The 25,493-nt window shown below is 43.9% G+C and overlaps 1 protein-coding gene across 2 annotated transcripts in view; it reads right to left on the minus strand.

Moving 5' to 3' along the window:
- PHF24 (PHD finger protein 24) overlaps positions 1-25,493 on the minus strand; it is a 528,118-nt gene that overhangs the window by 67,247 nt on the left and 435,378 nt on the right. For both annotated transcript variants that reach the window (XM_086960262.1, XM_086960261.1), the window contains exon 4: positions 13,766-13,844. In XM_086960262.1, the coding sequence (XP_086816388.1) occupies positions 13,766-13,844 (79 nt within the window). The remainder of the gene's footprint in view (positions 1-13,765; positions 13,845-25,493) is intronic.

Below are 25,493 nucleotides of genomic sequence, written 5' to 3' on the forward strand. Positions count from 1 at the left end.
CCCACAGGGCATGTATGTGCGCCATATGCACACACATGTAAGTTTGAGGGGTGCAGCAGGGTGTCCATGAGACACCCCTGCACCCTTGCAATAATTCTCAAATTGCGATTAGCAAATAGCGAAATCGCAATTTGAGAATTTTTTCAAAATCAATCCTATGGGCCTCCTGGCCCATAGGAATGAATGGAAAATTATTCCTAATTTGCGAATTCGCAACGTGCAAATTCGCAAATTAGGAATCATAAGGAATCGCAAAAAAAAAGCGATTTTCTACATACATCCCATTTTGCTAATTCTTAATAGCGATTCGGTAAAAATCGCTATTAAGAATTCGCAAATGAGAACGATGATACATCTAGGCCCAGGTCTAGGATCAGAGGTTGGGATTTGGTTGGGGTTGTGACTTAGGACCACATTTATCAGCCTATGCTGCATTCTCAAATCGCTTTATTTGACCGTTTGCAACTGCGAAACAGTCTTTCAAGATGTATGAAAGGCTTTGGCAGTGCATTTCAAGTAATCACAGTTTTTTGCGATTACCTAAAATTGTGACTACAAATAGGAAATTGCAATTTGCGATTCTCTAAGCACATGTACCAATCATATTCTAAAAGCAAACTGTGCATTTAGAAAACGCTAATACCATCGACTTCAAGTTGATGGTAGCCATGTGCAATTTTTGAAAATGCATAAAAAGTGAATTTTTTCAATTGCCATGTAGCACACACACATCAATAGGCAATGTGTGCTCTTTACATATGCACAGTTTTTTAGGGGGTGCTTCAGGGTGGCCTTAGGCCCCCGGGCACCCTTGGTTTTTCGATTACCAATTGGGTAATGCCTAACAATTAGCACCTATCGCACTTTGGACCAATAGGAAGGAATGGAGTAGTTTTGCCTAGTAGCGGCTACCTAATTGCGATTGCGCTCTGTAGGAATCGTCATTAAGGAATCGCTATTTCCTTACATAACATTTTGCGTTCCTTAAATAGCGATTGCATTAAACTCACTATTTAGGGAATGCGAAGTGGATTTTTTATGTGTGTGGCCCAAAGTGTTAAGTTGAAGGAAAGCATTAGTGATAGAGTTAAGTAGAGGGTTAGAGTAAGGTTTACTACAAGAGTTATGTTGACGAATAAGGTAGGTACCGATGCCATACCTTCATTGTTGTGATATTCCTTTTTATGGGTCTGCCATTATTACAAACTAATGTGAAATGTTAAATTCCTATTAAACATTCTAGATTTTGCATGGATTTAATCCGCAGAGGAATGCAGAGATACTACTTCAGTAGTGTAGGTGCGATAAAACCATGGTCATGGGATCTAGCTGTCAGGAAACCTACTTAAGGGGAGGTTTTGCCAGAGAAGGAAAGGCTGGTGGTCACTGCAGAGTGTTGAAGATGTCTAGGCAGAGGCTGAAGAAGCCAGTATGAGACAGCCTCCCAACAACAAATTATGTTTCCCTGAAGTCCATGAACTCTCACGTATTCGCAATAAGCAGTGACTAATTTGGACTTCTGGGTATAACGTCCCTTGTGGCATCTTTGTTAGGCATCCGTGATACAGTGTTGCTGCACCCAGGATCTTGCTAGGTGGGTCCAGAATTTTCTAAACTAAGGATCACTTTCTTCCTTTTTATTGTATTGCTGGACATAATGAATACAAGAAATGTTTGTTGAAGTCGTTTTTGTTTATAACGTTCAACTATTATTTGTAAAAGCGGAAGCAGATGAGCAGAAGCAAAGCGAAAGTGGAAGCAGAAGCAAACGCAGGAAAGTGATCGTGGAGTCTAAGTGATGGGCTCGGTGACCGGGCGGCTCCGAGCAGCATAGTTTGGAGCTTCGTGTTTCTCCTATACTCCACTCCACAGATGGTTGGTTTCTTTCTTTGCCCCGTTGGTCTCGCAGACTGGAAGGGGAGGCCAGCTGTTCGGGAGACCGCGAGAGACCACGGGTGCTGGAGAGGAGTGGAGCCTGAGGCTGACTGGACGCTGCGCAGGAGACGGCTGGCGTCTGAGCTGGTGTTGGGACTGTTGAAGGTTGCGCGGTGCCGGGCCCCGGGGGAAGCACAGTCGCAGACTAGACTTCCCCCGGGGTCATTCGCGCAAGATCAGGCTAGCTAGGGGCAAAGGGTGGAGTTAGGGGGAGGTTATAAAGTGCAGGGGAGGAAGGAAACTTCCTCTTCCTGCGCTCAGCACCATCGAGAGGGTTTATCGAAAGGCCACCCACCCACCCTGCAGTTCATTGTGTTTGGGGCATAGGTTGGCTTAGGGTGCCAGTGTTGGCCAGGGCTGCGGATAGGCGGTACTTTGGAGGGATAGAGGGGTCAAGAGCGGGTGCACCCGTCACTTGGGGGGGGGGGGGGAGTTTGAATGATGTGGGGAGCTGGAGGCATGACTAGAATGTCAGAGGTATTGGGGTAGGAGGCTTGGTGATTTGTGGATATGGATGAGGTACGGTATGGGCATGGAATGGTTGGAGACATGAGGCAGAGTGGGCGAAGAGTGTGAGGCATGAAGAGTTGATATGGGGGTTGCTGTTATTAATGTTGATGTTTTTGGTTATTGTTTAGTTGTGCAGCCTGGTCTAATAAATGGCCTTTTACGCTTTAACACCTGCGTGGTCTGTTTATTGCGCAATGGTGAGTTCCACACCTGTACTTAGTCCCACTTTTGAAGCAGCGAAGCAGTCGAAGCTGCAGTGGGGACACCATTGTGATATAGAGAGGATTTCGAGGATGCTCCCTCTAGGTGAAGATTCATTCATTCTGTTTTGTGCAGAGACTGCATGCGTCAAGCTGGTGTGACTTGTGAAACGGCTTTTGTAACAGAATATTGCCCACCCTGCCCAGAGACATTGAGCTCCTCAGACTGTGCCTCAAAACTGCGCTGTATCGTTGTGTTCTCAGAGTTCGTTCTTTGCTTGATTCCCCTTTGATTATCTACCCCATACCATCCGACTGCCTTCCTGTTTTCCTGGTGAGAGGGGTCTTTAACGCATATAGCTAGTGAAGTAAAACTAGCATGAGTATAGTACTATAAGCAAGAGTATAGTGCTATAAGGAAGGAATCAAGAGAAAGGAATGACAAAAAATAATAACCCTGAAACCCCTAAAATTGTTTTCTAGGCAACATAACCCCTGTAAGTGGTGGAAGTAAAGCAACGGTATTAAAATAAGCCTGTTAAGCAACTACATAAGGCTTTAATTAGGTGAAGGAGGATGCCCCCATGAAGAAAAAAAGCAGTAAAAGAGAAGAAGGAAGTAAAGAAGAAGAAGGAGGAACAATTGAGTAAATTGAGTAAAGATGTCGCACCCTCACCTTCTCCTAATAGCCTTCCAGGAGGGTCGTCGGTATCTCCAGACTTAGGGGGACCCAAAGCTTATCCTTCAGCCAAATCGTTGGCAGTCTCCATTAACCGCATGCGCGATAGCGGGTTTTCCCGCTGTGCGCTGAAATGTCAAAAACGAGCCATACATGACAAAGCCAGCTCGTCATGCGCGCAGCGCAGGTAACGCCCATGACGAGCTGGCTTTGTCACCAGCATCGAAGGGGTTAAAGACTTTGTGGGGAAGCACTTTGTGTCTGTGGTAGTGGATGGTATAAACACTGGACAAGCAACTGCATCGGGGGAGACTCCAGTGGAGGCATTGGCTACTTGTGTGGAAGATCCTCATGAATTGACTGGGATCTTGGGTGGGATCCTTCCGAGGTTCTCCTCCTAGCTGTGCCTCTTTCTACCCTCGGAGTTCAGCTTCCCATGCGCTGGAGAAGAGTCAGAGCCAGGGTCAGGCTCTGGAGTGGCGAGCATAGAGGGAGTAACATTAGAAGGTCTCTTGATGAGGGAACCACTAGGATATCCTAAAATATCTACAGGAGGCTTGTGTGGAGGAAACCGAGATACCCCAGGATCTCCGGGGAAAGCTTAGACTCTCTATTGTCAGGGCCCTGTCCAATGTTGGATGTCCTTTTGCTGATGCAGAAAACACTGCATGTACTATTTGAAGCATCACTAGCCACAAATGAGACACTGAGAGCAGAGGCTGGAGTTTTAAAGGACAATTTATCAGAATTAAAAGAAATAAATGCTTGTATGCCCTCACTTGTAAGACCGATAATTGCCCAACAAGGACCTAATGTGCAGCTGTTAGGTCCAGAAGAATGTGAACAAACAACAGTTTATGTGTCCAAATGGCCCATGTTGGTGAGGAGGAGGAGTAGTGGCTGGTCAAAGAACTGGCATTAGATAAATCGAAATGGAGGAAAGGGAGGCGGGTCTAAAAGTAAAACCTCTCTTAAAAAAGCAGAGGCATAACCAAAATTGTTTGCCAGCTACACCATCTGTGCCCAACATGTCAAAGCGTCATCAAGGTTTGAGAGGGACAGGGGAGGATGTATTGTTAAAGGGAATTAAAGACGGGTGACAAGTTAGACCAGTTAACAGTTGGGATGGCATTAGGCCAAAGAGAAGTGTACACCCAAATAAAAGCCCCAATGAAAATAGACCCTGGGATAAGAGAAAATTGGAAAATTTAGACCATGTTTTTATTATGTGTAGACCATCACAAACAAAATATGTGTATCTGGAAGTGAACAGGTCAAGCATCCTGTCACTATTCTCACACTGCAAGGCACTGGAGGCGGTAACAACAAATGATATAGAATACATATCGTTCACTCAATCTGAATTAGAGAGAGAGGTACCAAAACTTTGCTTTACATTACCAGTATTTGTGGACCTGGTCATAGAAGCTTGTGCTGAGTTAAACAACTTAGGCCTAAGACAAGTACAAGAAGCGGAGGTGGAAATTTACCACTTAAAACCACCTGTGTTGTCAAACCATGCGGGCCTTAGCCAAGCACAGCAAGATTTGGTGACTGGGAGAGAAATGAACGATCCGCGGAGGGTGGAGATAAACTGTGGATCCCTAAAAGTTACTATCTTATGCCAGGAAAGAGAGTGTTTTCCGATCCGATCCTAGTTCGCAATAGGTTTGCGCACCTACTCGCTGATGGGGAGTCAACTCTCTCCTGTGATGAAGAGAAAGACTAGGGAATAGACAGACCCGCCGGCCTGGGGGTTGTCTCCTGGAATGTACATGGACTAAAGAATTTATTAAGAACAGCTGATCTTGTAGAGTTATGGGAGGGGAACAAGATAATTTGCTTCTAGGAGACATGGCTTGGAGTGTGAGGATTTCAATCAAAATGGGTTCATGAACTTTAGGACAGACGGAATCAAATCGGGTACGGGGAGGGTGAAAGGAGGTCTAATGACTCTGGTATCTACCAGATCTAGTAAAGGGGCAAAAAAAGTTGAAACTAATAGTGTTTGGGTCTTGGCATGTCTATTGGATCTCTATGCCGGGGGCCCGCAACAAAATAAACTAATAGTTGTGAATGTAGGGGATTACAATATGCATTTAGATCCGAGGAGGGCTGACTCTGTAATCCCAGATATCCTAGAGTGTTATAGTATTTCGACCGCCTATTTTCCAAAATGTGTTCAGTCAAATCTTGATAGGACTATGGTGAGCTTTTTGGCAGAACTAGGGTTTGTATGCCAAATGTCAGTTTCAAAGAGGACGACCCGGCAGACCAAACGTTTTTATATGGGAAACAACAATGCCCCATTGACTACGTGTTTATAGAGGCATGGAATTTTAACCTCTTCAGGGGATTTATGGTGCTATGACTAAAGGGAAGCGATCTTTGGGGGCTAAAATTAGATATAGCGACAGCTCCATTAGCGAGAGATCAAGCTACCTAATGGCATTAGATCTCCCCAAACGTTTAACTACAAGAATTGATGGGAGATATATTGAGGAGTTAATGCAATTTCAATCAATGAATTATATGAACCAGGATTGGACCACGGGAGACCCCAATTCTGCTTGGTATGTAACTATTATTGCAGATGCTGTAAAGAGATTGATACCAGTTGTAAGGGTAGGTAATAAGAGGGGGGAAAGAGATCAGCTGGGCCAAGCTTTAAACCGATAAAGAGTATGCTGTAGTCAGGAAAGAATTAAGGAAAATAGGAAGGGCAAGCCGATCAAATAATCAAGCAAAGCTAGTTGAAATTTACTGCGATAAGAAAAGGGAATATGAAGCTCTAACAAGGAGGAAGAAGTGAGCTTTATTTGAGTTGAATTAATTAATTTATTTATTTATTTATTTATTTCTATATTTATAGAGCGCCTGGTTACACCCACTGGTGTGTCCCCGCTCAATTTGTACTCACTGCAAACTCCGGGAATCATTACATCTAAAGACCAGTAACAAACCCTCTCTATTGTGTAAAGAGCCATGTTTTAATTGTTTTACGGAAAAGACTGTCTGATGGTTCTTCACGGAGGGACAAGGGTAGGGAGTTCCAGCTTTTTGCTGTCAAGTAGCCAAAAGAGCGGGCACCCATTTGTGCTCTCTTTATCCTCAGGACTGTCATCAGATGGGTCCCGGTGGATCTTAGATGCCTTTCTGTATTGTAGGGGGTCATAAGATTATGCAGGTACAAAGGGCATTGTCCCTGCAAGATACGATGGCCGAGGCATGGTGCCTTGAATGTAATTTGTTTCTGAACGGGCAGCCAGTGTAATTTATCCAGTGCATTCTATGAGGATACCTGTCTTGGCAGATTTAAAACTAAGAGGGCTGCTGCATTCTGGATGGATGGCAACTTCTGGAGTCCCTTTTTTGTTGCACCTAGGTACATCACATTTTTGTAATCTACTCTTGCTGTGACAAGAGCATGGGTCAGGGTTTTCCTCACCGCCATAGGTAAAATGTCTAGAGTTTTCCTTAATATTTTAAGGATTCCAAGACACCTGCCTGCAGCTCTCTTAATCTGAGTCTCAAAGGAAAGTTTGCAGTCTATCCATACTCCCAAGTTCTTTACTTCCATCTTAGGGGTGGGGACCGCTCCTAAGCTTGTTGGCGACCAGGCCGAGGACCAAATGGATGGAGTGTTCCCTACTATCAGTATTTCTGTCTTATTGCCATTTAGTCTCAGGCAGTTATCTATCATCCACCCAGCCAGATCTCTCAGGCAGTCCGAAAAGCTACTGGTAGCTGATGCCGAATTCGGAGCCAAGGTGACCACAAGCTGTGTGTCGTCAGTGTACGATACTATCGTAACACCATGTTTTTCTACAATTCCAGCGACAAATAGATTAACACCTTGGCAGCTATGGGGTTTTACCCTCCTGTGCTGCATTCATTCAATCACCATTGTTCATGACAAGGTCAGCTCGTCAAACGAACAGCGCAGGTAACACCCATGACGAGCTGACCTTGTCATGAGCATGGAAGGGGTTAAACAGGGTAGGGCTCAAGGTTGAGCCCTGCGGCATCCCAGCGCTAAATTACAGTGTTTAGAAGTATACGCAGATTGTTACACCTGAAAGCTGCGGCCATGCATTGGGGTGTGATGATCAGAACACTCCAGAAAACGGATATAAGAAAATTCTGGAAATTGGTCTAGAAGGGATGTGGCATAGATTTCTCTCCAGCAAAATGTATGGTGCCAGAAGCAGAATGGGTACCCTTCTTAAACAATATTTATAATCCAATTGGGACAGTGAAGAAGGCCTGGCCAAATGTGGGTGTGGAGACATTGGAGTCATTCTCTATTCAATCAATAGAGAAGTTGATAAGTTCCTTAAAATTAACAAAGGCAGCGGGTCCAGATAAACTGTCAGCAATTATAATTAAGTCAAACCACTTGTGGGGGGCTGGATTCTTCTCCAAAGTTTTTATCCACATAACTAAAACCGGGAGAATGCCTCTGAGTTGCAACGGTGCAATAATTAAACCCATACATAAGAAAGGGTCTAAGGAAGACCCAGGGAATTACCGGTTAATAAGCCTGTTGGACGTATGTGCAAAGCTGTACTCCAAAGTAAAACTTCTCCATTAACAGAAATTCTGTAGGAATTGCATATTGGGAACTGGGCCCAAGTAGAACTTGATATAGGCGGGCCCTCTTGGAGAAAATACCCTTGGGAAATGGATTAAGGCAGGGATGTATCCTGGCTCCAACATTGTTCTCCCTATTTTTATCTGATCTACCGGGAGGAGTTAGCAGCGACACATTTGTTCTCCCCGAAAATGGGAGGAAGACATGTGTCGAGCCTACTCTATGCAGATGATTTGGCAATTCTGGATGTGACGCAAGTAGGTCTGAAGAGGAAGCTAAAAAAGTTTAATCACTCTTGCGAGGCTAACAAATTAAAGATAAACATGGGAAAAACAAAGATAATTACGTTTGGGGAAAAAATTAAACTGTATTAATGGTAGCTAGGCAATAGTAGAATAGAGGTTGTATTGTATTGTATTGTATTGCGTATTTGTAAAGTGCACAGCTACTCAATCGAGTGTCCCGGCGCTAAGCAGAACAGAACGCAACCGAAAAACAGGATCGACTCTCAAGATAAAAATTATTGCTGGAATAAGCAGGTTTTGAGTTGTTTCCTACACAGCCATGCATCTGTCAGTTGTCTTATTGTATTTGGTAGCTTATTCCAATGATTAGCCACCTGTACTTGAAAGGAATGACCACCTCTGTCGGAGTGTGCAAATTTAGGCACGCTCATCAAATACTGTTGGGATGATCTCAAGGGTCTACCGGGCGTGTAAAAAGACACTTGTCTACTAATATAGTAAGCTCCGGTATCATACAAGGCATTAAAGGCCAGTGTCAATGACTTAAACTGGATTCTGCAGCGAATGGGCAGCCAGTGTAGTTTTATTTAGTGGGTAGAAATCCGAGTTCTGGGGCCCAGCGTAAGAATGGATCTTGCTGCAACATTTTGAATGACTTGATGTTTCTTCAGTAAACACTCCGAAAGGCCCAGATATAGGACATTAGCGTAGTCCAGCCTTGAAGTAATGAGAGCTTGGACCACCGTCCTTCTATGAGAAAGTGATCGAAGAGGCAAAAATCTCCGGAGCATTTTCAGAATGCCATAGCAGGTTCGTGCTACCGATTGAACTTGTTTCTTCATGTCTAGTGAGTCGTCCAATTTTACCTCCAGGTTTTTCACACCAGCAGAAGTCTGCAGGGGTGACATATCTGAAGGGCACCACTGCCCCCAAGCGTCTGGGGCATAAGATCCAAAGAGGATCACTTCAGACTACTCAGGATTGCACTGAAGCTGATTACATCTGAACCAAGAAAAGACCGTTCTTAAACAGATGCTATTCTTTTATGGGGGGCATACAGGAGGAAAAGGGAGGAGTCCAAACCTCCTGACTTCTGCCATCAAGAAAGGAGGAGAACCATTCCAACACCGTGCCCCCCACTCACTCAGTCTCAGTCGGATTCAATCATGGGGCACAGTGTCAAAAGTGGCCGAAAGATCTAACAATATCATAGCCGCTCTCCCACCCACATCGAGAGTCTCTATGATGGATTCCGAGATCTCAAGTAGAGCTGTCTCCATACTGAAATTAGAGCAGAAGCCAGATTGACTCCTGTGGAGGAGGTTGTTTGTTTCAATGAATTTGGAGGTCACAGAATTCACATATTTTTCAATCGTCCTAGCAAAAAAAGGCAGGAGCGAAATGGGTCTGTAGTTGCATGCTAATAGAGTGTCATCAGTAGGCTTCTTAAGCAGGGGCAATATTTTGGCCCTTTTCCAAATAGATGGTACCTGGCCGCTGATTAATGACAGATTCAAAACTGCATTGACCTCTGGTTTGATGATATCGGCCACGTTCGCAAGTGTTTTGGCAGGGCAAAGATCCAAAGGCGATCCCGATTTAAAATTCTTCATTATGTTGAGAGATTGTTCAAAAGTCATAGTGGGAAACTGAAGGAGGCAAGCTTTACATATCGGATTGAAGCTGTGGAGCGGCAGATTAGCCAATGAACCAGACAAAGGAACTAAAGATGTCTGAATGTCAGCTATTTTCTTGTCAAAATAAGAAGCTAACTGACATGTCCAAGTATCAGATACATCGCGCTGAATGATGCCTGCTGAGAGCACCGTACATTGCTTCACAATATTAAAATCCTCCTATAAGTATCAGGGCATGACATTTACCATGAGTTGGACCTTACGTAAAGAATTAGTGGAGGCAAGGGCATTAGCTACGACAGGGGGACTTGTCCGCTTCAAAAAGACTTATGATGGCACCTTCTGGTCTCCCCTCTTAACCGCTTATAACGCTTATAACGCAATGATCCCCGCGTAATGCCTCTATGGGGACGAGCTGTTAGCCATCAATATGGAGGGAAGTTGGGATGGGTGCGAAAACAAATGTCCAAAAAACTATTGGCCTTCCCCAATGGTGCAATGTACCAGGCAATAAGATCAGAAGCTAATTTGCAAGTCTGGAACTTCATAGCGTATAAATCAACTCTGCGTTTTTGTGATAAATTATTGGCCCCAAATACTCAGAAGATAATAGCCTGCTGTGCCCCTGAAATAGAAAGAAGTGATTTACAGTGGGCAAGCAAGGCAAAGAAAAGATTGGAAGACATTGCAGAATTAAAATTAGCACAAAAAAAAGAATCTAGACTGGCGGACTTGAAATATGTAAGGAACAAACCCGCTGCAAAGTACATGTTAGATTCATGAGAATATATTCCCATATTTATCTGCATTAACAGATGCTTGGTTATGATAATTACTGTTAAAGTTTCGGGCAGGATTTTAATGTGCGTTATGTAAGAGCTGAGAAATGTGAAGCCCTTTTCGAGCAAGAGAATAACTGCACATGTGGACTGCCATTTCATAATCTCAATGTTCATGTTTTAATTGATTGTTGTCATTTTTATAGGCCACCGTGCTGGAATTTAAAACCGCCTTTAAAAAAAAATAATATCAATTGTCGGAATGATGCACTGGAACTTCTCTTAAGGATGGAACTTTTTGATGTGACTTGTGCACTGGCTAAGTTCCTTGAATGCTGTTTGGATTAGTGTCTTTTAGTGTAAATAGTAGGCGTTTGGAGCTTTTAGTGTATTATGATGAATTGGTATTAATATCGGATAATCATATAAAATATTTTATTGTTTTTAACTCCTTTCATGCTAGTGACGGAACCACTCCGTCACGAGCCACGGGCGAGCTGTGCTTATGACGGAGTGGTTCCGTCACGCTGCGGGCGCTCCGCCCACGCGGCACTGATTCCCCGCCTGTGCTGGCGATTTAGTGAGTGGGCGGAGCCGTGACGGAACCACTCCGTCATAAGCACAGCGCACCCGTGGCTCGTGACTGAGTGGTTCCGTCACAAGCATGACGGCAACGCGCGACCCCCCCCTTCCCCTCCAGCGCCGTGGCGGTAAGTTTTAAAGATGTATGTTTTAAAGAGGGTGTCTAAACATTCATAAAGAATTGGATGTAACTATTATTTGAAGATTGTGAAATATGGACCTAATGCATTTCTCTGGGAGTTTCCTCTGATAGAAGAAGGACTATTATGCGAGTGCTACGTACTCATGTGTAAGTGTCTAAGCATACGTTTTTGGAGTTAAAGTGGTGTGTAATTGCTACAGAAACAATAACAGAATATTTAACGATTGTGAAATATCTTTTGCCGTGTTGGCTGAGTTAAATAGAAATTGTCAATTATCTTCCACTAAGAGTCCAAATCGCCCTGCACAGCGACTCCTAGGGAGAGATAGTCTTGGGTGTATCTGGACTTCTTACATAGTAGACAAGGGCACGTCAAAGCACGCTGTTTAAAAGACTTCCGCTGGAGTATAAATCCACATTCCGGCATTGTTACCACACAATCTTCGTGCAGTTTTCGTCCAGAGTTTTTTGTAAGGATTTTATATTTTTAGAGGATGCAAATATATAAGCACTTGACAAGAAACACCAATTTGGGGTTTGTTAGTAACAGCAGTTGAAAGAAATCCAGGGTATAGGAACACAGAAAATACTTCCCAAAAGGCCACCAATATTTGAAACTCCCCCTACGGTGGCTCTGATGAGTCATATCTACCCTATCCTCAGATACATTTACAAATACACTGGAATACTTCCAAGTGAGTTTTTCAAGACCATTGCCTTTGTATCAAAAAATATTGGACTGGTGTGGCATTATTTCTTACCTTGAGATGGGTGGAACTGTGAAATGACATAACATCTGGTCTTAGGAGTTGGGAAGTATGGATAAGAATACACAATTAATTGTTCTGACGCCACCCTAGATTCATCGGTACCTCTATCTCAGGAACATTTATTGTGCAGCAAGATTGCTCTATTATTTGTATTGTGTTTTGGAGAACAAGCTGCAAGCCTTAACCCTATGTTTTATGTCACACTTTTTAGCGCCCATAATAATCCTACAAACTTCAATCAGCAGCCATGCAGGTTGTAACTTTTATAGTGAATACATTCTCTTTCTATGTCAAAAAGTAAACCAACCATCAAATCAACTACTTGCTTTCATTATTGGCCAAGATTACAAACTGTAATCATGCAGAGGAAAAGTAATCTGTTTTCAAATTAGCAAGAGATGGATGTAGAGAACACGCCCATAATCCCATGTTGGAGACTCAGGGCCTGATTTATAGTTTGGCCGAGAGGGCACACCATCGCAAGATTGACAATGTACCATCTCTGCCAAATCAAAGGTCCACCCACCTCATTTAGAGCCCGCAAACCTACATTATGTCAACGGAGAAGACAACTCTGTCTCTGCCACCAAAATAACACTCCAAAGGCCCTCAGAGTAAGAGCCATCACAGGATTGGCCCTGTTTCTGTTCACCCAATTTAGAGTGGGCAAACACATGGCCAGTAAGGTACAGTGTAAACTGCAAATGCCCCCCCACCAAGGGTACGTAGATTTTCTTTTATTTTCCAAAGCACAATCTCACGGTGTTTTTTTTTTGGTGCAAAATAAAGAAAAGCATTGCAAATTTGTTATCCATCGATTTACACTGCATTGAAAAGAACTGCCATGATGGCAGATCCTACTTGTGCTACAGATGTCCGAAGGGCTGGGGAACATCTCAAAATTTGGCAGGCAGAGAATTCATCGAGGTGGCAGAGTACTTTACTATATCGCCCTAATGAAGTAAAACCCCATCCGCCAAAATCTAAATCAAGTTCTCAATTTCTATCTTATCCCCAATTGTAAAATTTTGAGGTGTTTTCTTGATCTAGACGTCTCTGTTATGATTGGCCTGTTGGGATACCTCATGTACAGGAAAACACAACTTACCCTTCAAGAGGTGGCATCCTGAGCCAGGCAAATGACAACAGATACGCAGACCAAGTCATTTTCCAAAGTGGTGCAGGACTATGTCAGGCTTGTAGGACACAAAGAAGCTCAAACCCCACGTCACAATGGCTCTGCGAATGGTTTAATTCAATGGTGTAATTCAATCAGAAAACAATACTCCATCAATTGTTTCTCTAACCTTCTCCCTTCCTCCAAACATTGCACAAGGTCTATCAAGTGTCTCCTGCTTCATTTCACCTCCCACCACCCTACAGCTACAGCACTTTGTTACTCTCACACCTAGCTTTGCATCATACAAATACCCAATGCCATATAACAAATACAGTACTAAGAATAAGTACTGCAGCCTGATAATTGCCCAGATTGGTACAAGAATTGGTTTCTATAGTTCATCCTAATAAGTAATGTTTGTGAAATTGCATAGACCACCTTTGACTTCCCGGCTGACCACCCAAACTAAGGTCACATATATTAAATTTATATCAAACTGTTTGACAGAGAGGAAAGCCTTCTCCCCTCGCCTCCTTCCTCCACACCTTCTCATTTTACGCTGTTCTACTAACCTGGAATGATTTTGCATTGGCGGAAGGTTTCCATGAGGCTGTACATCTCCTCCTCGGTCAGCAGAAGGTTCAGGTTGTCCTGTGGAGTGGGGAACACAGAGAGTGAGTTTGGAGGTAGCAGTGGTAAAAACACACAGAAAGTACAACCAGATCACATTGTGCGGCTTACTCTAAGTGTTTCCACATGTGCCACAACATCTGGCAGTAGGAAATCAGGGCAGGTTCATTGATTACCAATCATATTTTCCATTCACTAATAGGCACCTTTGTCCCATATTTAATACTTTTTACAATAAAAGGTGATAATTCTGCAGTGCTGACTTGTGCTTCAGGTAAAGGTTCATAAAATAAGCTCATTCTGTACCTCCTCGTGATACATTCCACGTTGTGTGTAATCTGCAGGAGGTGATTAACATCATAAAGATCCCTACTGAATCATCTCTCATTTTAATAATGCCTGGCAGTAATACCTCCATAGAGAACACTTGCAAAGCAATTTTAATTTTACTATCCTCAGCTCCATGTCTCTGAAGGCAGCAAACTCAGTTTTTACTGCAGTTATTTATTCTTCCCTTAGCCTCAACTAGACATTCAGAACTTTGGAAAGTTGTTCCAAGTCTTAAGGGAAAATACAGATCACAAAACGCAATGATTGTAAATGTGCTCTTTTCAGGGACAGATGGATATTTGGCCACTCTATTATTGTAGGCGTTTGAGGTCAGATCTGATAGGTGGGATAACGTTTTTCATGAATGCTTTTGCGAAGGAGAGATTGGAGGCTTTCGTTTCCTTGGCCAGTTATGTCACTTCCTCCTCTGATAGGGAAAAGAAGCAGTGACAAGATGATTGGCAGACTGGGGCACCAATAGCTGAAACGGAGATAGCACTGAGTAGCTGGAGAATGATTAGGGATTTTCAAGATCTTAGCTTTAATGAAATATAACATAGCTTCACAATGTTGCTTGGTAATATATGGAATTGTTGAAAAATGGGGTGGCGTGGCGAGCATAAAAAACAATGGTAAACCCAAGATCTGTGACTGGGGTGAATGCTTGTATTTTGCAGTATTCCGTCCATCAGCTGTTCTTTTTGATGCTGTCAACTACTAGTTAAACATTTTCTGATAACCCAAGATATATAATCTATATCTGCTTCAGGAATTAGCCTCTCTTTATTTATTGCCAATCAGGAATGTTATTGGTGTTGAAGTAATGTTTTGGCTGACCCATATCTTTCATCAGGTGAATACAATTTCACATATAATGTAATCAAGAATACAGGAACAAGTCGAATTTGTGCTGACTACTGAGGGGTTGGGAACAAGTCACTATAGAAAAGTTTAATTATTCCATATCTGAAATGGGTAGAATTTTGCTGAGGCCTATTAAGATAAAAAATGTTTTGATTGAGGACAAAATTAAAGTATTCAAAACGAAATGTGCACCTGACACATTATTTTTTGGAAGAAGAGCGAACAAGCATCTATATGAAATGAAGGCACTTCAGCTGGTGATTTTTATCTAGTTAGACGAAATGGCAACTCATTTGCAAACATGCCAGCTCTACAGGCAAGTGCGTGTCAATGTAATCACACATAGTGAGCATGTTATGAATACTTTGAGAAGTGATTCTGCAGCTGTCTGCCCTGAACAAACTGATCAAAAGTAAAAAGGGACAAAGTAGTAGAAGAATCCAAGTTGGTATTGTAAAGGTTGGAGCTAACATCTCAGATGCCAAAAAGTGGCCTCAATTAGAATGGGAGGACACCGGTTTCATAATAGTATAGCATCCAGCTGCTCAACCATCAGGAAAACCTTTCTAGCTTCCCAAATACTCCTGGAGAAATGATGTGGAAAGGCTTGCCTCATTATGGCTTACTTTAGGACTCAATGTCAAAGGGCCTTTCTGCTGTCCTCAACCGCCATGAGGACCTTAATATTTCTGGACTGTAAAGAATGTAAATGTCACTTTCATAGGAGTCAAAATATCAACATGCTAACAGCTGCCCAGAAACCAGTGTGGAAGGACTCAGCCTAGAGCCCTATTTGAAGTACTTCTGGGTTATGAATGCTAAGCAATGCTCTGCTCCCTTCCAGTGAAGCCCATGTGCTTGTCAATATTGAAGGACTAACTGACAGCCATATGCATCTTGCCAACCACAATATGGCGGCTTACTATGGGCATCTTGCTGAACATGAATGCATCAAACTACATAAGCTCTACTGTGGTGGTGTCGCCAGCCACACGCCCAGCATCACGTATACATCATACACCATCTCTATGCAACTCTGTTGTGCCAGACTTGTAGAGCTGTCAACGCAGATTTCTTTACATTGCGACAGTGAAGAAGACATTTTTGATACATCATGACTTACAGTGTATTCACTTATAATGGCTTTCATGTTGTCTGATCCAAACTGTAAATGACTTTTGAAGCCAGAAGCAGCTGAGAGGAGCTGCCCACGCTCTCTTTCTGTATTGAGTTCATAACATCTGACAGGCAGCTGTCTCTGCCAGACCTACAACAGATTCAGAGCAATGACAGGGGAAGTGTCTGCCCCTCTCATGCTAAGTCAGTGACAAGTACTTTACATCCAGTCCTACTTGACACAGTCAGCTGCTTTCTGCTGGTTTCGGCTATCAGGCTGCTGGGCGACTCATATTCGTTCTGGCACAATTTACGTGCAGTGGATGCGTGCAGCTGACGCGCTGCTGGTGTGCCGATGGCGTACCTGGGGCGAACCCATCTGCGCCCATCCACACCTTGATGGTACCAGGTGCAATGTACACTGTACCCCTTAACCCTCAGAGGTTAGTGTACCCCCTCATGAACTCCTTGCTTTTCGGACCTCTTCACAGCATGGTTGCAGGCATAGGTGGGCGCCCAATAGGACCTTCTTTCAGTTGTACGACCTACAGCCTTGAGATCAGTCTTCCTGTGCCCACGACTAGTCTGTCCCCTCCTCCCCCAGTCTACAGAATATACGTTTTTAGTCTGAAATATCATTAAATGGTCAAAAACCATGCTGAGGTCTTTGATTTTACTCAAGACAATTCTCCAGATATTCTGTTTCTTACAGAAACCTGCTTGACTCAAACCTTGGTAGATGAACCTGCTCTAGTGCCTCACCCCACGCCCCCTCCGGCTATTACTTGAAGATTTTTAATAGAACCAGTGGTAGAGGAGGCGGCATTGCTGTGATTTACAGAGACAAATATACCTGTAACTAGACCCTCCGTAATATTCCAGACTGTGAATGCAGCCTTTTTAAAATTGATTTTAATAGCAATTTTACTTTATCAGGAATTTTAATTTGTTGCTCCCTGGGTCCTTATAAAAATTTTAAGAAGGCACTGATTGATCTTCCTGCATCACTAATCATTAAATTAGCCAATATCAATATCTTGGGTGATCCCAAACTTCATCTTAACCTTAATTCCAGTAACAATGGGCCAGATGTAGGTAGCCTAATACCGGTTGGTAACGGCCAAAATTACCGAATTTCAGCCGTTACCGACCGGTATTAGGCTTTTGAGATGTAGGTGGCAAATTTACAGATTCAGTAATTTACCGAATCGGTATTTTAAGGAATCGGTAAAATACTGATTCCTTAAAATACCGAATCGGTAAATTACCGAATCTGCAATGTAGAGAGCACTCAAATGAGTGTATTGCATAGTTAAGGATTCCGTATTTACCACCGACTAGAAGTTGGTGGTAAATATCGAAAACTTTTGGAAAAGCATTTTTGTGCATTTCCAAAAGTGCCTTGTGGCACACATACATGCCGTTAGGGCATGTATGTGTGCCACATGGGCACACATGCACAATTCAGGGGTGTAACAGGGTGTCAATATGACACCCTGCCATCCTTGAATGTGTTCCCCCATTAACGAATCAGTATTTACTGATTCGTTAAATCCCATTCATTCCTATGGGCCTCCAAGCCCATAGGAATGGATGGGAATTACCGAATCGGTAAATACCGATTCGGTAAATACCGAATCGGTACTTACTGAATTTTTTCCTACATAGCATTTACAGATTCTAAAACACCGTATCGATAAAATTCGGTATTTTAGAATCTGTAAATTAGGATTACCTACATCTGGCCCAATATTGTTAATTTTATTGATGACCTTGCTTCAGGTTCCACAGGCAGTTATTGGTGCCACACACTCAGCTGGCCACCTTCTAGATTACATTTTTTTGAATGTATGTTCAATTAGGGTCGCAGCTCCTCTCCCTGTGCCTTGGACTGATCATGTTGTGATACCCACATCCATCTACCTTCCCCGCCAAATGCAGATAACCACTTCCGTTCCTATCATCAGACGCTCATGGCATTTGATCGACCTCCAAAAACTTAGGAACTTCATTCTACATCAGAGCTGACCTCTAATGTAGAGGCAGCGAATAACATCTTGCAATCTTGGTTTACCTCAACCTTAGATGTCTTTATCCCTGGTAAACTGGATCGCGGTAAGAAAGAGCACACTGCTCCCTGGTTGAATGAAACCTTGATCTCTGCTAGAAAGCACTGTAAGGCCAAAGTATACAATTGGAGGAAATTATACAACTTCTTCTTAAAAATACGATATAGAATATTGATTCGGAAATCTAGAGCAGCATACTTCATGTCATATGGTCCTTTTTGATCCCTTTCCTTTCTACAGTCAGTTTAAAGGGGACCAGCAGATGGTCAGTCCAGGTCTGGATACGGGGGGAGTCAACTTTCATGGATTTAGTATTGGTGCAGATGCAGTCTAAGATGTGCCCCGCTTTGTGAGTGGGTTCTTTAGTCAGTATTGTGAGTCCCAGGACACTAGTTAGGTCTCTCAGCCATACTGCGTTAGGGTCCTCAGCCTCGTCAAGATGGAGATTTAGGTCACCTAGTAAAGTAAAATTAGCAAATTTGAGAGTGAGGTTGCTGAGTGCTTCCCCAAGACTTTCCAGGAAGATATTCTGTGATCTCGGTGGACGATAAATTAGAGCTCCTGTAAAGGTAGTCTCCTCGTTTATCTGAATGCAGAAACCCATGCTTTCTGCCCCCTTAATGTCCGAGAGTTCAAACATGGTGCATTTAATAGAATTGAGGTAAATGATGGCAAGACCACCCCCTCTCTCTTCCTGTCTGTCCACTCTTTGAATAAGATAGCCTTGAGGAACTGTTAGGGCTATTACCGGGTTACACCAGGCTTTAAGCCATGTTTCTGTCACAAAGAGCATGTCGAGATCAGTCTCCGTAGTTAAATCATGAATATGCGCCCCATTTTTGCACATAGATCTCGCATTGATCAGTCCTCCTCGAAGGAGGATTTCTTGTCCCGTGTTGGGTGGCCACGGCTCTGGGGTAAGATAAGTTCTACACTTGCAACAGCAAATTGGTCCTAGCCAGTTTTTAACGTTTATGGATTTGTGGCAGTATTCAGACTGGGAGTTTAAAGAGAGAATCTCTTCCCTGGTAAGAGTCGGAGTCTTCGCTATGGTGGACGAGGGTTGGACAGCGTGGCTAGCCCTAGTCCAGGCCGCGGCACGGACGGGCACAGACGGGCTTGCCTTAGGCGCGCCTTCGGCGCGCAAACGGCGCGCCCGCTGCGCTCGCCCGCTGCGTGTTCGGAAAAGGCACATATTTATGGGGGTAGGGTATCGCCTAGAGAGGGCGTGGCCTCAGAAAAGGGGCGTGGCCGTGGTTCGCGCCGGTAATGGTGGGAATGAGTTTTCTTGTTTTCCTTCCCGCGGCAAAGCTATGATCCGCTGCGCGGGTGATGCGAGGAGCGTGAGATGCGGGTAAGAGAGGTCTATTGTTTTAAAATTACACACAGTGATATTCGTGACAGTCAAATTTTAAAATGCGGCTATAAAGCTCCCGGCTTCTACCTCAGGAGACACAGTATCTTAAATGTCGGTCGTATTCAGCGGCGCTTAAGTAGCGGCAAGGCGGTGGGCATGGCCTCAGAAAAGGGGCATGGCCGTGGTTCGCGCCGGTAATGGCGGGAATGAGTTTTCTTGTTTTCCTTCCCGCTGTGTTCATGCAAATAATAATATATATGTGCCAAGTAGATTTTGCTATACCTGATCACATTATCAATCAATGGAATACAATTATGCATAATCAGAAACATCAACTGGTTTAACAAAATGGTGGTTAAACAAGATACTTCAAGAATCAGCAAAGAAGGAGGCATTGAAGACAAAGGCAAAATGGTTGTCGCCGCATGGCCGATAAGGAAGGAGGTATGGATGACAAAGGCAAAATGACCACCTATGACACACACACACACACACATACACATGCAGGTTGTACAAAGGACTGTCATTGCATAGTTGGCCAGGAAGGTGGCAATGAAAACAAACACTAAATGGATGCCTATCACACACGGAGTCCACAAAATGGCCATCACCACACCAAAAAATACACAAAGACCACTGCTGCCTTACCCTGGTGGGAGTCCCTTCCTCCACCTCCATCAACAAAAACTTGCAGAATTTCACAGAAAAGAATGCACCCGACCAGCTCACTGCCATTGGGAGCAATGCCCTGGAAATTGAGCCGCTACACACCTAGGCAGAAATTTTTATGAGTTGGTGGGAACAACCATGCATCTTGAAACAATATCTCAAGGCAGCTTTGTGCCAGTAAATCCAGTATGTAAGTGTTGAAATCTGGGCAGACCACAATACTGAACCATTGAGTAGGTGGGCTTAATCATCGGATATTTGGGGGGCGGGGAAACCCAAGAAGGCAAAAAAAGAACTTCACTTCCACTCTGTCAAAAATTTTCAAAATGTGAGGTTCTGGACTGTACATGATCTTTTCAAGTCTACCTTGAAGGTTTCATAAAGTGAGGTTAGCCATGCCGAGTGAGTGGGAGGGGTGGTGTCCGCCCAATGCATGCATATCTGCCGTCTTGCCAACAGGATGGCATAGAATATAAAGGACCGTCCTGCCCCAGTGATGTTCTGGTCAAAACCAAGGATGACAAATGGTAAAGTTAAGGAAATGTTGGTCTTAATAATTGAATCTAAAGTTACTTTGATCTCCATCCAGTAAGTAGATATGTGGGGGCAGTCCCAGAACATGTGTATATCGGAGGATGCTAACAATTGGCATTTATTACAGCATTTCCCCTCTTGATATTTGGATAAATGTAAAGGGGTGAGATATGCCCGGTGTAAAGTAAACAGGTGGATTCGTCTAAGCCAAGCGGGTTTAACCAATTTATACAGAAGGGAAAAGGATTCTGTCCACCAGTCCTCATCTAATGCCGCAATTTCTCTACCCCATAGCTCCATTGGGAGATGAAAGTCCCCATCTATCTCTTCCAGTATGGACCAATACCAAAGAGCCACCTCCTTGCCTCCTATCTGTTTTTCGACTAGCTGTTGTTCTAGAGGACTAATTCTCCCGGTATTAGGGTCTTTCCTGATTAATTCTCTGGCCCAGCTACTAATTTGTGTGTATTTAAATCTTGACAGTGTCGGCCCTACTTTCTCCCTGAGGACTTCCCACCGTATCAAGATGCCTCCATATAACAATTCACCCCATCTAGAAAGCCCAGCTGTAATTAGAGGGGTTGCCAGAGAATCTTGCAGGCACAATGGAAGACCAGGAGAGTCCCAAATTTGAGCGTGATTAGAATAGTACGCCAACCCCACTTTACGTTTAATTTGTACCCATGACTTCAGTTGTGTTAGTAGAGTCTTCAGCCTCACCTTCTTGAAAAACTTTCGATCTCCAAACTTGAATAAAAACCCATCTAATGGGAGGTTTGCCCCTACCAGCATTGCTTTAAATAGCTTCCCATTTGAAGTGAGATCTGGTGACTTCAAGAGCATTCATGAGTGGGAAAGCTGGAATGCCCAAGAGTAGTACTGCAAGTCTGGGAGGGCCAATCCACCTTTTTCCCTCCTCCTCCTCAGTTTTTTCCAAGCCAACCTCGTGGCTTTATAGCCCCAAATGAAGGAATTGTTTTCTTGTTGGCACTTAAGAAGTTGCTTAGAGTCAAAAGCAAGGGGAATTGTGTTAAAAAAAAAAGTCAGTTTCGGAAGGATAGACATCTTTACGATGTTAACTTTCCCAAAAATTGATAATCTAAGACCCACCCAGGATCTCAAAAGTGCCCTACACTCTCTAGCGACCAGGTCTAGGTTTGCTTTTGCTAAGGCTTCAATATCTTGTGTTATTTTAACTCCGAGGTAAAGCATTGAACGGATTGAGGGCGTCACCCCAACACCCGGATTGGCAATATTCCATGTCATTAGCTCAGTCTTATCAGCATTGATGTCATAGCCTGAAATACTTCCGAATTCCTTGGCCTTTTCAACCACTATGGGAAAAGCATTTGCTGGATCGCTGGTGTAGATTACAATATCATCAGCGTATAGCCCTACTTTCCTTTCCCATCCGCCGAAATTAAATGAAGAAATTCTTGAATCGTCCCTAAAAAATTGTGCAAGTGGCTCAATGTATATGTTAAAAAGTAAAAGGGACAGGGGACACCCCTGTCTTGTTCCCCTAGTAATCAGAAAGGGCTGGGTACATACACCATTGACCATAATGCTTGCACTAGGATTTGCATATAAGAGTCCAATTGAAAATTTGGACCGAATGCGAATTTCTTCATGGTTTCAGCTAGGTATACCCAATTTACTCGATCGAACGCTTTGGTAGCGTCGAGGGTCATAATGGCCAAAGGAAGAAAGAACGTAGAGGCTATATCCACTGCCCCAATTAGGTCATACGTAAGGTCTGAGAGTTGTCTACCCTTTATGAAGCCTTTTTGGTCAGTATGAATTATTGAGCCAACCTCGCGTCCTAACCGGTTTGCCAACACAGCTGCAAAGAGCTTATAATCGCTGTTTAGAAGCGAGATTGGCCTATAGGAGCCACACTTGGCTGGGTCTTTCCCGGGTTTCCGAATCAGGACAATAATCGCCTCGCCCCATGATTTAGGAGGGGTCACACCGTTTATTAAGATGTTGTTAAAAAGTCTTGTCAGCACCGAAACTATTTCGGGTGCTAGAACGCGTAATAGTTCGCCAGGGAGACCATCAGGGCCAGTTGCCTTACCCCTCTTCACCTTTTTAATACTTGTCCTCACTTCTTCCTCTGAAATAGGCCTGTCAAGACGATCTCTTTGTTCAGAGCTAAGAATGGGCAGAGTAATCTTCTCCAACAATCTGGATTTTGATATCGGGTCCTCCAAGGTCTCTTCCTTATATATTTGCTGGAAAAACTCCAAAAATGCTTCTCCAATATCTTTGATGGACGATCTTTCAAGTGTCTCGTCCTCTACAATGATATGCTTTATATGTTTTTTTGCCTGCTCAGATTTAATTTTCCAAGCGAGGACCTTACCCGCGGACTCACCGTATTCAAAGTTGGAGAGCTTACTTACTTCCCATCTCCGTGCAACCCTCTCCTGAAGAATATTATCCAGCTTCTCTTTTAAGTCTTTACGCTGTTCTTGTTCCATGTTAGTCCCATTTCCGAAACCAATACGTTGATCCAATAATGCAATATCCCTTTCGATATTGGCTATCTTTGCCCTATATATTTTCCCTCAATAGGAGGCCCTGTTAGTTATGTAACCTCTCAAATAGGCTTTATAGGCCTCCCATACTATATTTAACTGAGTAGAGTTTATGTTGGTAGCCATGAAAAATGTTGTTTCTTGGATGAGGAGGTCAGTTTCTTCATCCTCTAAAAGAATGCATAACTATACACCTCAAATTGTGATTGCGCCTATCTCTGGGCCTCGTACACCACCAGTAAAGCAACAACAATCCATTTAACAGCACAGCAAAATGGAAACATTGGGAAAAGTTTCAAGTAAACTTTACACAAACAGCACAAGGTGACAATTGTCACAGCTAAATATGAATAAAAGTTGACAAAACCAATTAATCAACCATCTTACGCAAACAGACACACATAAAAATGTTGGGCAAACACATGGGTAAAAGGGTCAAGGTGTCTACTCGATCCTTTTCCCTGTAAGGAAGGTATTGTTGGCTTCTGTCTTTTGCTGGATTTAAAGAGGGTGAACTTGCTTGTCCCCCATGTTAAGTTTAAGATGTTGACTTTGCAGGAGATCCTTCGTTTGCTGGTTCAGGCAAATGTGGTAGCTTCCTTGGATTTGCTGAATGCCTATTTGCACATGCCAATTCATCTAGTATCTCAGCAGTTCCTCAGGTTCTGTGTGGGACCCCAGCATTTTCAGTTCCAGTTACTACCCTTTGGTTTGTCTTCAGCCCGAGGGTCTTTACAAAAGTCTTGGCTCTATTGGTTGGGCTCATCAATAGGGAGGGGATTCAGGTGTTTCCGTACCTTGATGACTAGCTGATTTCTGCATTTTCTTTTTCCAAGGGGACTCCTCACGTCCAGAGGGTCTGCAAGATTCTAGAGGTCCACGCCATCCTGATCATCTACAAGAAGTCACATCTGGTTCCCACCCAGGACTTAGTATTCATTGGGGTCACCTAGACATGGCCAAGGGACTGATATTTTTGCCGGCGGAGAGGAGAGGAACCTTGTGGAGGGACCTTGGTTGTCTGCTCACCCTGGATTCAGTCCCAGTACATCTGTGGTTCAGGTTATAGGGTGTAATGTCTGCGGCGATCAATGTGTCACCCTTTGGTGAACGATCTCCTGTCCCTTTGGTCCCATTGTCCTGCCATTTACGATCTTCAGATGGTGGTGTCACCTCAAATTCAGATAGGCGTCCTCCTCCCGGGTGGTGACAATCGATGCCAGCAAGCTAGGCTGGGTGGTGACTTTGGATTCCTAGTCTGGGCAGGGTCTATGGGATCGCCTAAAGGTTTGTTGTACTTCCAACCTCCAGAAACTGAAGGCGGTTCAAATGGCTTGTCTGGAATTTGCATCAGCCCTCTCTGGGCATCATGTTCTTGTCCGGACGACAACCAGGTTGTGATGGATTATCAAATTCACCAGGGGTGTTGCAGTGTTTGGTCCTTGTGGCTCCTGGCTCTGGAGATTCTGACCTAGCCGGAGAGTACTGTGTTGTCTCTGAGGGTGGTGCATCTACTGGGAAGGGAGAATTGTGTCACAGACCACCTGATCAGGGTTCCTCCCCCCATCAATTTGATCTCTTTGTGCAGACAAGATTTGGGTGTCCGACGGTGAACTTATTTGCGGCCAAGGACAATGCTCTACTGCCCCACTCCTGCACGATTAATCCCTGTCCGGAGATGTGGCGAGTGTATGCAATGTCGTTCTGGTGGCCAGCCGGCCTGCTTTATGCTTTCCCTCTGATCCCCTTGATTGCCAGGGTGAAGTGCAAAATTTGCATGGAGAAGGCTTTTGTTCTGTTGATTGTTCCGGACTGGGTCCGCTGCCTCTGGTATCCTCATTTGAGGTACCTGGCGGTTCAGGATTGTTGAGCGATCCTGACCATCTGTATCCTCTGCGGGGTTACCCTCTACCTGCGGGGTTCTGAGGTGGCTCCATCTACAGGCCTGGCTAATGAAAGGGTGAGTCTGTTGTTCCATGGCTGCTCAGTGGAGGTGGTAGATATGCTTCAGATTTCCAGACATCAGGCGACTCTTCGGTCTTATTCCCGGCTTTGGAGGTCATTTTCTAGGTGGCGTGTGACTAAGGGGCTGAACTCTAGTTCAGTGGATCTTGTTAGGGTACAGGATTTTCTATTGGATGATTTTTCGTTGGGCCTAGCTCCGTCTACGCTTCGGGCACAGTGGACAGCT

Source organism: Lissotriton vulgaris, chromosome 3_1 (genome assembly GCF_964263255.1).
Source record: "Lissotriton vulgaris chromosome 3_1, aLisVul1.2, whole genome shotgun sequence".
Lineage (NCBI taxonomy): Eukaryota > Metazoa > Chordata > Amphibia > Caudata > Salamandridae > Lissotriton > Lissotriton vulgaris.